The 12,602-nt window shown below is 45.1% G+C and overlaps 1 protein-coding gene across 1 annotated transcript in view; it reads left to right on the top strand.

The window, feature by feature from the left end:
* Nucleotides 1-562: 562 nt before the first annotated feature.
* LOC115471111 (cleavage stimulation factor subunit 2-like) overlaps nucleotides 563-12,602 on the top strand; it is a 44,951-nt gene continuing 32,911 nt past the window's right edge. Inside the window, exons 1-2 of the mRNA XM_030204796.1 lie at nucleotides 563-622; nucleotides 7,854-7,915. Of these exons, the coding sequence (XP_030060656.1) occupies nucleotides 7,870-7,915 (46 nt within the window). The 5' untranslated portion in view covers nucleotides 563-622; nucleotides 7,854-7,869. The remainder of the gene's footprint in view (nucleotides 623-7,853; nucleotides 7,916-12,602) is intronic.

Here is a 12,602-nt window from a genome sequence, read left to right as displayed (position 1 = left end):
TCTGCGTTGGTCCGATTTGGGTGGGGGTCCGTGGTGGAGCTTAACTACTCCAGGATCTTTAGGTAGCGGCCATCTTATAATGTTTAATCTCACAACTGCAATAAATAAATAAATAGAAAGTGTGAATGTTCAGGACCTGATTCTGATAATAAAATGATGGCTGGATAAAGAGAGAGAGAAAAAATCTGTGCATGAATATAACACGTGCTCGGGGTGTCCCTATAACCAAATGATTACAACTTATGACAAATTACTTTCTACATCCCTATGCTGTTGGGCCTGTTTGAAAATATAAAGGAGATGAACTAAAAATGCCAATAACAATGAACAACGTGGATGCAGCAGCTGATACATTTGCCTTCTTTCTTTTGAGTGTACAGGGGTGACGGTTGCGCGGTGGAGCCGAAAGAGAGCCTAACCTCCTTGGCTTCAAGTTTCTGACGTCATCCCGACTCCGTTTCCATGCAACCTCCTTCCTCTTGGTTTGTGTGCGCGCCCTGCGTTTCAAGCCTCGATATGGAGGAGGGGCGGAGTGATTCCTGTCTGTGTTCCAAGCCTCGCAATGGGTTTGTGGCGCTTGGCTCGTGCTGTCTGTGTGTGAGAAGGGTTGGATCAGAGAAAGGTGAGGAGAGAAGGACTCGGACACTGAAGGTTCCTCACTTTTGCAGCGCAACCCCACCCCCGCGTATCTTCCCATTCACTTCCAGTGCAGCAAGGCTTTTGAAATGCACAAATCAAGTTCTGTCTGACAGATTGCACCTTCTTTGGGACAGGCACATGGCCATGACTGAACTGGGGTGGGAGGGAGTACCTGTGCAGTCATGGAGGGGGGGGGGGGGTACCAAGGCGTCAGCTTTTCAAGGTATTCCTAAAAATGCTAATGAGAAAAACTTGCATGCAAATCACATCATGCATATTCATTAGGGATATCCTGAAAACCTAGGTGTGGGGGGAGGGGGGGGGGACACACCAAGCACAGAGCCTTCACTTTGCTACTTTTTCAGCATTGCTGCACCATTTGCTTGGAGCAGACTTGTGAGTCTGTCTAGCACACTCCTTTCCCGGAAGATTGGAGGGTGGCCAATGTAACGCCCATTTTTAAAAAAGGCTCCAGGGGAGATCCGGGAAATTATAGACCGGTGGTGAGTCTGACGTCGGTGCCGGGAAAAATGGTAGAGGCTATTATTAAAAACTGGTTGAAGGATAGGAAACAGAGAGTGGGGTTAAATGGGCAGTATTCACAATGGAGAAGGGTAGTTAGTGGGGTTCCTCAGGGGTCCATGCTAGGACCGCTGCTTTTTAATATATTTATAAATGATTTAGAGATGGGAGTAACTAGCGAGGTAATTAAATTTGCTGATGACACAAAGTTATTCAAAGTCGTTAACTCGTGACAGGATTGTGAAAAATTACAGAACGACTTTACGAGACTGAGAGACTGGGTGGCTAAATGGCAGATGACGTTTAATGTGAGCAAGTGCAAGGTGATGCATGTGGGAAAAAAGAACCCGAATTATAGCTACGTCATGCAAGGTTCCACGTTAGGAGTTACGGACCAAGAAAGGGATCTGGGTGTCGTCGTCGATAATACACTGAAACCTTCTGCTCAGTATTCTCAATGGAGAAGGGTAGTTAGTGGGGTTCCCCAGGGGTCTGTGTTGGGACCACTGCTTTTTAACGTATTTATAAATGACCTAGAGATGTAACTAGTAATTAAATTTGCTGATGACACAAAGTTATTCAAAGTCGTTAAATCGCGGGAGGATTGTGAAAAATTACAAGAGGACCTTACGAGACTGGGTGCCTAAATTACTACTACTATTTAAAAAGCGCTACCAGGGTTGCGCAGCACTGTACAATTAACAAAGAAGGACAGTCTTTGCTCAAAGGAGTTTACAGTTTAATGTCAGCAAGTGTAAAAGTGATGCATGTAGGAAAGAGGAACCCGAATTATAGCTACACCATGCAGGGTTCCACGTTAGGAGTCACGGACCAAGAAAGTGATCTAGGTGTCATCATTGATGATACGTTGAAACCTTCTGCTCAGTGTGCTGCTGCGGCTAAGAAAGTAAATAGAATGTTAGGTATTATTAGGAAAGGAATGGAAAACAAAAATGAGGATGTTATAATGCCTTTGTATTGCGCCATGGTGCGACCGCACCTCGAATATTGTGTTCAAATCTGGTCACCGCATCTCAAAAAAGATATAGTGGAATTAGAAAAGGTGCAGAGAAGGGTGACAAAAATAATAAAGGGGATGGTACGACTTCCTTATGAGGAAAGGCTAAAGGGGCTAGGGCTCTTCAGCTTGAAGAAAAGACGGCTGAGGGAAGATATGATAAAGGTCTATAAAATAATGAGTGAATTGGAACGGGTAGATGTGAAGCGTCTGTTTACGCTTTCCAAAAATACTAGGACTAGGGGGCACGCGATGAAGCTACAAAGCAATAAATTTAATACGAATCGGAGAAATATTTTCTTCACTCAACATGTGATTATACTCTGGAATTCATTGCCAGAGAATGTGGTAAAGGTGATTAGCTTAGTGAGGTTTAAAAAAGGCCCGGGCGGCTTCCTAAATGAAAAGTCCATAGACCATTATTAAATTGAATTGGGGAAAATCTACTATACTACTACTATAAATCATTTCTATAGCGCTACCAGTCGTACGCAGCGCTTTACAATTGAACATGAAGAAAGACATGACAGACGAGACAGGAAAAATGAGCGTGTTGTCGACAGAAATAGAGAATGGGGGAAGGGGAGAGGTTGGTTTAGGAGGGAAGATAAGGAGTTCAGTTTGGGACATAATGCTTATTTCTGGGATAAGCAGCATAAAATATTTTGTACTTTTTTGTGATCTTGCCAGGTATTTTAAATTGTAAATTGTAAAGCGCTGTGTACGACTGGTAGCGCTATAGAAGTGGTTTATAGTAGTAGTATTTGTGACCTGGATTGGCCACTGTTGGAAACAGGATGCTGGGCTTGATGGACCTTTGGGCTGTCCCAGTATGGCAATACTTATGAATGTTTGGAAAAAGAGCAGAGAACCTGTTCAGCAGACAGAGGGAGTTGGCTTTTGTTTGGGAGAGAGAAACTGGTAATCCTTATTTCCTTAGAGTCAGTAGCAGATGAATCTATATGTTTGCATTTCTTGGTTTATTTATCTTGGTTACTTTTCCCTGTGAGGAAGGAGAAATGTTACTTCTACTTCGTTACCAGAAATACTGACTGACCAAGGAACATGCCATCCTATTAGACAGTGCACTATGTCCACCTGCTGGTAGATGGTCACAATAAATCAAAATTAATCCCAAAATAAATGCTCTGGTGCTAATCTACTAAATACAAAATAAACCAAAAGCTGAAAACATGGATACTGGGGTTCTATTAAAAGATTGGCTGCACATCTGACCCTTACTGATGTCATTCACTGTCCTGCTTATTTTCGAAAGAGAAAAGCGCCTATAGTGCAACCTAAATCGGGAGATAGACGTTTATCTCGCAAAGGCGCCCAAATCGGTATAATCAAAAGCCAATTTTGGGCGTTTCCAACTGCACTCAGTCGCGGAAACGAATAAAGTTGACGGGGGCGTGGTTATCAACCGAGGAGAGATGGGCGTCTTTAGCTGATAATCGGAAAAAAAAAGGCGTTTTTACCTCGATTTTGGGCCACTTTTTTTGGACCCTTTTTTTTCACGAACAAGTCCCAAAAAAGTGCTCCAACTGCCCAGATGACCACTGGAGGGAATCGGGGATGACCTCCCCGGACTCCCCCAGTGGTCACTAACCCCCTCCCACCAAAAAAAACCCACTTTACAAACTTTTTTTCCAGCCTGTATGCCAGCCTCAAATGCCGTACCCACCTCCATGACAGCAGAATGTGTTCGATCCTGTCACAGCCTTTCCCTGGGTTAGATGTGGCTCTTGGGTGCACTACAGGGTCACATCAGATTGCATTGTGGTGGGTGTAGGGTATTGGGCTCCGTGATTTCATTAGCTTGTGTTACAGTCTCACGATGTTGGTAGTTGGTAGGCTCTTCTCCCATGGTGCTTTTCCCCCTGCCTACTGGGTCAGAGTGTGCCCTGTTGTGTTTCCTGTTGTAGTCCATGCGGTAGTGGCCATTTTTGTAAGCCAGTTTTAGTTCCCTTTCCTGTGTTAGCCACGTTAGAGAACTTAGTTCTTCCCTTGAATGTGGCTGAAAGAGGGCATTGTACAGCATTCTGCCAGCTCTGACCTACTGCTCATCTCAGTACCAGGGACACTCGTTGCCAGTGGGGCACAACCTCTGATCTGCAGTTAACTGTGAGTAAACGCGGTTATTCCAATAAAGGACGTTTTCGGAGAGATTAGTCTTCAGGTGTCAACTGGAGTGCCAATGTTATACAGCAGCAACAAGTCCTAGAGGCCTGCGTGTATGCAGGTCCCTGGAGCACTTTTAGTGGGTACCGCAGTGCGCTTCAGCCAAGTGGCCCCAGGCCCCCCCCCCCCCCCCCACCTGTAACACTTGTGCTGGTAAATGGGAGGCCTCCAAAACCCACTGTACCCACATGTAGGTGCCCCCTTCACCCCTAAGAGCTATGGTAGTGTTGCACATTTGTGGGTTTTGGGGGAGGGGGGTTGGGAACTCAGCACCCGTGGTAAGGGAGCTATGCGTGTGGGAGCTTTTTCTGAAGTCCACCGCACTGACCTAGGGTGCTTAGTTGGTGTCCTGGCATATCAGGGGGGCCAGTGTACTACCAATCCTGGCCCCTCCCACGACCAAATGGCTTGGATTAGGACGTTTTTGAGCTGGGCATTTTTAGTTTCCATTATCGCTAAAAAAAAACCAAATGCCCAGCTCAAAAACGTCCATTTTTTCGAAAATACGGTTCGGCCCGCCCCTTCACGGACCCGTTCTCGGAGGTAGGCGTTTCCGTTCGATTATGCCCCTCCACGTCATATATAATATGTATTGGAGGGCTCTCAGAGTATTAACTCACCCAAGTACGAGAAATTACACATACATGTGTAAATCTCAAGGGGTGGTTGAGCTTCTCAATCATAAAGCCTCTCTGTGGTTTTTATTGAAAATTTTTTTTTTATTTGTACGCTTCCTTCGCAAAAACCACTATAGTGCTCTCTAAAGTGCAGAATCAATGTCAGTTGTGCTCGTCAATCTCATACCCCTAGTTCCTCTCACTCTCACTAAGGACTTCTGTATTGACTCATTTATAGTCCTTTTATAGTTCTTATACTCACGAGGCACTTAACAATATTAATCACTTATCTTTCCTTGAATTTCCTTAGAATTACTGGTAAGATTGTCTCTTCCATATTTGCTTCCCACAAAAGCCGCTAAGTCAAAGTGAAGGCTTCACACTAAGGCTCGGCAGCGTCTCTATCCTTAAAGCATCAAGAGTCCAACACTGCAGGGTTTCATTGAAAAACTTCCTCAGGAACTCTAAATGTCTTCAAGCGTCAACCTTGGAGCAAAATCTGTACCTCTGTGCTCTCGACCACAAGTCTCTGGATTCGTTCTCAGAGACTAAAGGAAAGAAAATTATCAGGGAAGATATTTTTCATTTCTAATACTCTCAGATGGGCCATCTGTTCTCCTCTCTCTCTCTTCCAATTGTTTCATCTACCAGCAGGTGGAGATAGAACGTGCTGAACTGCACTGTCTTATAGGATGGAATGCTCCTTGGTCAGTCAGTATTCTCTATCTCCAGCAGGTGGATGTATGGTCTCTCCACAAGCTCCTGGTCTCATATGTGGCAGCTCCTGTTCTGGGACTCAGCTCAACAGAGCTTTGGGGTGTGCTGCTGAGCGGTGCTACCTTTAGTGGGTACACCTGTTCACCCCAGGTTCCTCCCTCACCCTTCTGCCTTCTGCCCTTCTCTATTCTTCTCCAAGAGGTGGCTATCCAGCTACATTTAAAAAAAAACCCAAAAACCAGTGAGAGCCAGGTGTTTTAGACCTGCTGACTTGGAGTTTCACCTGGTTTCAGGAGAGGTACTGGTGACCCTAGTATCAGGGCTATGAAAGGAGAAGATGGATGTCTCTGGCAGAGCTTATACACAGACAGGGCTGCTGTTGGTTGCTCTGGGTGAGTCTGCAGTTTATTGTGGTTATGGGCTGTTTCCCGAGGTTTCGCATTTTGACAGCGGTTGCTGTGGGAGTGTGTACCCATTGTTGCTGCTGTAAGCACGGCGTGCAGTGGGAACTCTTTCCTCAGCCATTGGAGCAGGCTCACAGCTGAGTACTGTGATACTACTTATGCGGGTCTTGCTCATTTTTTCACATGCACGGCCTTTTGAAATGGGGCTTTCAGGGCCATTTTGAGGGTGCGTGAGCAAGGCATAACAGCACTTGGTGCGTACTTTTTCTGTGGTGGATATTCCCGCAGTCCTCAGACGACGGGGTTTCCACTGGAAAATCTCGCAATTGTGTTAGTGCTGAGGCTTAGGGTTTAGGGTGATAACAGTGTGTACTTCATAGTGCTATGTGTATGTCTAGTGAGTAGTTGCTGTCCTTTCCAGCTTTCCTCAGCTTCTTTGGAAGGCTGGTGGAGCCATGGCGGTTCTTTTTAGGGTTGTAATCTAGCCTTATGCAGTCGTACTCTCAGTTTGCTTGCTGGCTAATATTTTCCCACATTTAATCCTGTAAAGTTTTTTGTTGCCTGAGCAAACACTCAAGCCCCTTCCTTTATTTTTCTAGCTGTTAATCTCCCCCCTCTCATCTGCCTGTAGCATCTGTTTGGTTGGTTGTTACCTGTGCCAATCGGCTATTCCAAATACACTGTCTACCTCCTTGTTGGTAAAGTATTTCTCGAGTTTCTCGTGAGCTTCTTTGCTGCAACTTCTTACTGTGACCCGTTTTGTCAATGGTGCGGCCTTGGGCAAAAGCCACTTAACCCTCTGTTGCCTTAGCCTGTTTACTAACGTGCAGTAAAACTGGTCTTAATGTGGGGTAACATGGGATTTTACTGCAGCATCTTTTGGGGGGGCTTTTTCTTTATTTGTAGGTTAATGATGGAGCACTTCCTTCCTCTTGTCAAGGAGGAGCTAAGTGTTTCCACGTGAACCCTGCGTTAAGCCAATTAGTGCGTGTTAACACTTCCATGCCTCCTCCCAAAAATACTTTCTAAAACTCAGTAACACATGGGTTAACTTGTGCAAACAAAAGAAAATACCTTAAAAATGTTTATGCTGTTAAGGGCTTAACACCTTTTAGTAAAAGGGCCCCTTAGATTGTAAGTTCTCAAGGGACAGGTGTGGTAGCCGTGTTAGTCCACTCTTAAAGGTTATCAATAGAAATCAAACAAAATAAAACATGGAAAAGAAAATAAGATGATACCTTTTTTATTGGACATAACTTAATACATTTCTTGATTAGCTTTCGAAGGTTGCCCTTCTTCGTCAGATCGGACGAAGAAGGGCAACTTTTGAAAGCTAATGTATTATGTCCAATAAAAAAGGTGGTATCTTATTTTCTTTTCCATATTCAAGTGCTGACCCTAAATGTAATTTCAGGGCTTTTTTTGAGGGGGTACTTGGGGGTACTGAGTACCAGCACCTTTTCTATTGTCTGCTAAAATTGACCCATGGACCCCAAGTTTTAATGAAAGAGCTCAGGCTCTACACACCAATTCTGCCTTGTCTTAGATTCTGTGACTGGTTGCAGGGGGCCTGGCTATTGTGGGGAGGGTCCCTCAGTGATTATCACCCACCCCTGGCCTAGCATTTGAGTACTAGCACCTTTTTTGCTAGAAAAAACACACTGATTCTCTTTGAGCTATTAAGAATAAATGAATAGGTCCTTCATCCAGCAGTGGACCACAGTCTGATGGTTGCTTCTTCTCTTCACACAGAAACCCGCTGAAGCTGATGGATTCCCCAATGTCGCAAAGAGGCCAGAGTGGTAGAGAAAGTGGTGAGCAGCATCGGCATTTCTTAAACACTCAGCTGGCTCAGGTTTGGGGAGCCTTCCCAAAGCCGTTCCTTTCTTGTAAGGACTGAAATATATGTATTAGGACAGAGCCCAGGAGCATTTCCTTTATAAAATAAAACAAAATCAATATCCATTTCCTGAAGTCAGTAAAGCCTGCACAAGCTAGAGTAAAAATAGTTGTTAATTTTGTGCTTTACATAATTTCACTGGCCTCCCACTTAGCCATCTATCCCCCCCCTTCAATCCGTTCAGAACTCTGCTGCACGTCTTATCTTCCACCTGGACCGATATACTCATATCACCCCTCTCCTCAAGTCACTTCACTGGCTTCCGATCAGGTACCGAATACAGTTCAAGCTTCTCCTACTAACCTACAAATGCACTCGATCTGCAGCCCCTCCTTACCTCTCTACCCTCATCTCCCCTTACGCTCCTACCCGTAACCTCCGCTCACAGGACAAATTCCTCCTCTCTGTCCCCTTCTCCAGCACCGCCAACTCCAGGCTCCACCCTTTCTGCCTCGCCTCACCCCATGCTTGGAATAAACTCCCTGAGCCCATACGCCAGGCCCCCTCCCTGCCCATCTTCAAATCCTTGCTCAAAGCCCACCTCTTCAATATATCGCCTTCAGCACATAACCACTTACCTCTATTCAGGAAATCTAGACTGCCCCAATTTGACATTTCGTCCTTTAGATTGTAAGCTCCTTTGAACAGGCACTGTCCTTTGTTAAACTGTACAGCGCTGCGTAACCCTAGTAGCGCTCTAGAAATGTCAAGTAGTAGTAGTAGTAGTTCACATGCATATGAAACATGGCAGATGTGGCTATGTAGGAGTCCTTTTACCAACCTGCGGTGAAAATGGTCTTGTGGTAGCAGCGGGGGGCTGTTTTTCCCGTGCACCAGGGCCCTTTTTACCACACTGGATAAAAAGCCCCCCACCCCCAAAAAATGGCCATGCGGTAAGATTACGCTTACCGTGTGGCCATACGGTGGGGAGCATTGAAGTGGAAGTAAGGGCTCCCCCGGTAATGCCAGGCTAGCGCCATGGTAAAAATGACAAAACTATTTTTTATTGTGCTGGAAATGGTTCTCGCTCAAGGCAGAACTACCGTCGCAGGCCCCATTGGGCCGAGGGTAGTTCTGGGTTTAGTAAAAGGGTCCCTCGTGAATAAAAGTAGAAGCAAAGATTTTGCAAACGAAGGTATGTACTCTAATGTAAGCCTATCTGAATATAAGCAGAGACCCCCCCCCCCCCCCCCCCACCACCAAAAAAAAAGGGTGAATAGTTGACTCAAATATAAGCCAAGGATAGAAATTTGGGATATTGTGATGAGCCAGTCTACAAAGACTAGACATCCTTACCATAAGTTCTAGTAATCACACAAACATTCAAAGCGAGTTTTTTGTTTGTTTGTTTTTAAAGTCGGGCATTGACAGTAGAAACCAAAAGAGGAACCATCTTCTCTCCTGTTCTAATACACATGCACACTTAGTGCTCATTGGCCATTCCTCTATCCCTTACACGTGATCCCTTCATGCAGCTACAGCAAACAAATTGCATGAAACATCTGGCTCCTTCTCCCCTAAACACATGTTTGTGGAGAAAACATCGCCTTATTTGGAGGGTCTTCAGCCTCACTCACCATCAAGGTTACAAGTACATAAGTAATGCTATACTGGGGAAAGACCAAGGGTCCATCGAGCCCAGCATCCTGTCCACGACAGCGGCCAAACCAGGCCAAGGGCATCTGGCAAGCTTCCCAAACGTACAAACATTCTATACATGTTATTCCTGGAATTGTGGATTTTTCCAAGTCCGTTTAGTAGCGGTTTATGGACTTGTCCTTTAGGAAACCGTCCATCCCCTTTTTAAACTCTGCCAAGCTAACCGCCTTCACCACTTTCTCCAGCAACGAATTCCAGAGTTTAATTACACGTTGGGTGAAGAAAAATTTTCTCCGATTTGTTTTAAATTTACTACACTGTAGTTTCATCGCATGCCCCCTAGTCCTAGGTTATATCAGTTTATCTGCCATATATGGGTCATACAGCTTCAGTTCCTTATGAGTTTCTCCTTGTCGTGTCATTTACTTGAAGTGCACAACAAAACTTGCTATTTTCAGAGAAATTAAACTTATGTACTATATGTACAAGCAACAATAGGGAGAAAAAACTTCCCACTTTTGTCCCCATACTTATATAGCTGGTATTGATGATAGGCGGTTTGCGTTGCTAGGAGCTTCTGCTTACTACTTATCATTTCTATAGCGCTACAAGGCATACTCAGCGCTGTACACCATACACAAAAGACAGTCCCTGCTCAAAGAGCTTACAATCTAGCAGCTGTGCCTGAGTATCAGAGGTGGATGATGCACCAGAACGCCTGTGGAGATCCACCAACTTAAGTTGGCTCCGTCTCTAGTTTTCCCTTTTGCTGCACAATAAGCAATAATGTTTCTCCTTAAAACGGCCTTGGCTGTATCCCAGAATAGTATAGTGTTCTGGCTATGCATGTGGTGAAAGGTTTTATAATCCGCCCACTTCTGCCTGATGTACTCTACAAATTTAGTGTCAATGAGCAAGTCAAGGAAATCTCCACATAGGAACTCCCCCAGACCGTCCCAGGGTACGGATCTTTACCTACACATAGGCATGTATCCGAAATCTGTCGGCCCAATTTCTACCTCCAAAAGCTCAGAAAAGAATAGTCTACCTGAGAGTGCGTGATATGAGCCCGAGAGAGAGGTGTGTAGTCTTGTTCGATGGGATGCAATGTGTCAAACATCTATCATATTTAATAAAATAAGTAATAAGACTTCTTTGTGTACAATCAACTTTATGATTATGAGGATTATGAGCTGTAGCCCAATCTGGATCCACCACATAGTTAAAATCACTTCCTATAATTCGAGGATGATTGGTATGAGTATGGAGATGGACCAGCAGCCTCTGATGATAAGATCCTGATAGACATTCGGCGCATAGACATTATACAACACCAAAAGTTGTCTATGACTACCTGAGCTTCAATAAAACACCCAGATGGATCAGTAATGATACTCAATTTCTCTACATGCAAAGATTTGTGAAAAAGTGTATCACCAGCCTTTTTCTCAACAGTAGGCACATCGGTATAATCACCCACCCACCCACCAAGGTTTTAGCTTGCTATGTTCCGCTGTACATGAAATCCATTCCATATCAGCACACATTTGACTCCTGATGCAGCTGTGCGCTGAAACATGGCCCGTGTCAGGTCTACAACTGAAGATTGATGTTCAAGTTTTACAATTAAAAGAACTGTGTCCCGTTTATGAAGGCTCTTGGTGCTTCTTTTGTTCTGTACTTTGGACCCTCTCTGTGTTGTTTCCTGAAGCATAGCAATCTGGACTATCATGCTTATTTTCGAAAGAGAAGGACGCCCATCTTTCAACACAAATTGGGAGATGGGCATCCTTCTCGCAAGGTCATCCAAATCGGCATAATTGAAAGCCGATTTTTTTGACACCCTCGACTGCTTTCCATCATGGGGACGACCAAAGTTCACGGGGCGTGTTGGCAGGGTAGCAAAGGCGGGACTGGGGCGTGATTAGGAGATGGTCGTCCTCGGCCGATAATAGAAAAAAGAAGGGTGTTCCTGACGGGCACTTGGCCGACTTGGTCCATTTTTTTTTGACGACCAAGCCCCAAAAAGGTGCCCAAACTGACCAGATGATCACCGTAGGGAATTGGGGATGACCTCCCCTTACTCCCCCAGTGGTCACTAACCCCCTCCCACCATAAAAAACAAGTTTAAAATACTATGCCAGCCTCAAATGCCATATTCAGGTCCATCGCAGCAGTATACAGATCCCTGGAGCAGTTGTAATGGGTGCAGTGTACTTCAGGCAGGCGGACCTGGGGGGGGGGGGGTTGGGGGGCTCAGCACCCAAGGTAAAGGAGCTATGCACCTGGGAGCAATTTCTGAAGTCCACTGCAGTGTCCCCTAGGGTGCCCAGTTGGTGTCCTGGCATATGAGGGGGACCAGTGCACTACAAATGCTGGCTCCTCCCACGACCAGAGGGCTTGGATTTGGACGTTTTTAAGATAGACGTCTTTGGTTTCTATTATCGCTGAAAACCGAGGACGACTATCTCTAAGGTCGACCTAAATGTCAAGATTTGGGCGTTCCCCACTGTATTATCAAAACGAAAGATGGACATCTATCTTGTTTCGATAATACGCATTGCCCCGCCCCTTCGCGGCACCGTCCTTAGAGATGGTCGTCCCCATTCAAAAATGCCCCTCTTATGTAAGATTTTTTTTCCCTTTTAATAGGTGATGATATACTCCCTACATTCCAAGTAAAGAGTTTAATAGGCATTATGTTATAGCAGTATTAGGAAGCAGACAACCATCTATATGGTAACATAATAAAAAAGAAGGATCCTGCCCTCCAGCAGCCCCTCCCCAAAGACACAGGAAAGATCCACAATAACTCCTCTCCATGAATACCCTCCAAAATGGGTACAGCACATCCAAAAATTCCAAGCTTTGCCTTACATACACGCCAAATGTTATACCACTACCCATTTCAGGCACACATTCCCATCCCAACACCACATACCCAACCCCCCCCCCCCCCCCCAAGAAACAGAAAATGAAAACACGTAGACCCCCCCCCCCCC

This window comes from Microcaecilia unicolor, chromosome 5, assembly GCF_901765095.1.
Source record: "Microcaecilia unicolor chromosome 5, aMicUni1.1, whole genome shotgun sequence".
Classification (NCBI taxonomy): Eukaryota; Metazoa; Chordata; class Amphibia; order Gymnophiona; family Siphonopidae; genus Microcaecilia; species Microcaecilia unicolor.
Note: the sequence above shows the minus strand (reverse complement) of the source record. Positions and strands in the feature narration are given on the sequence as shown.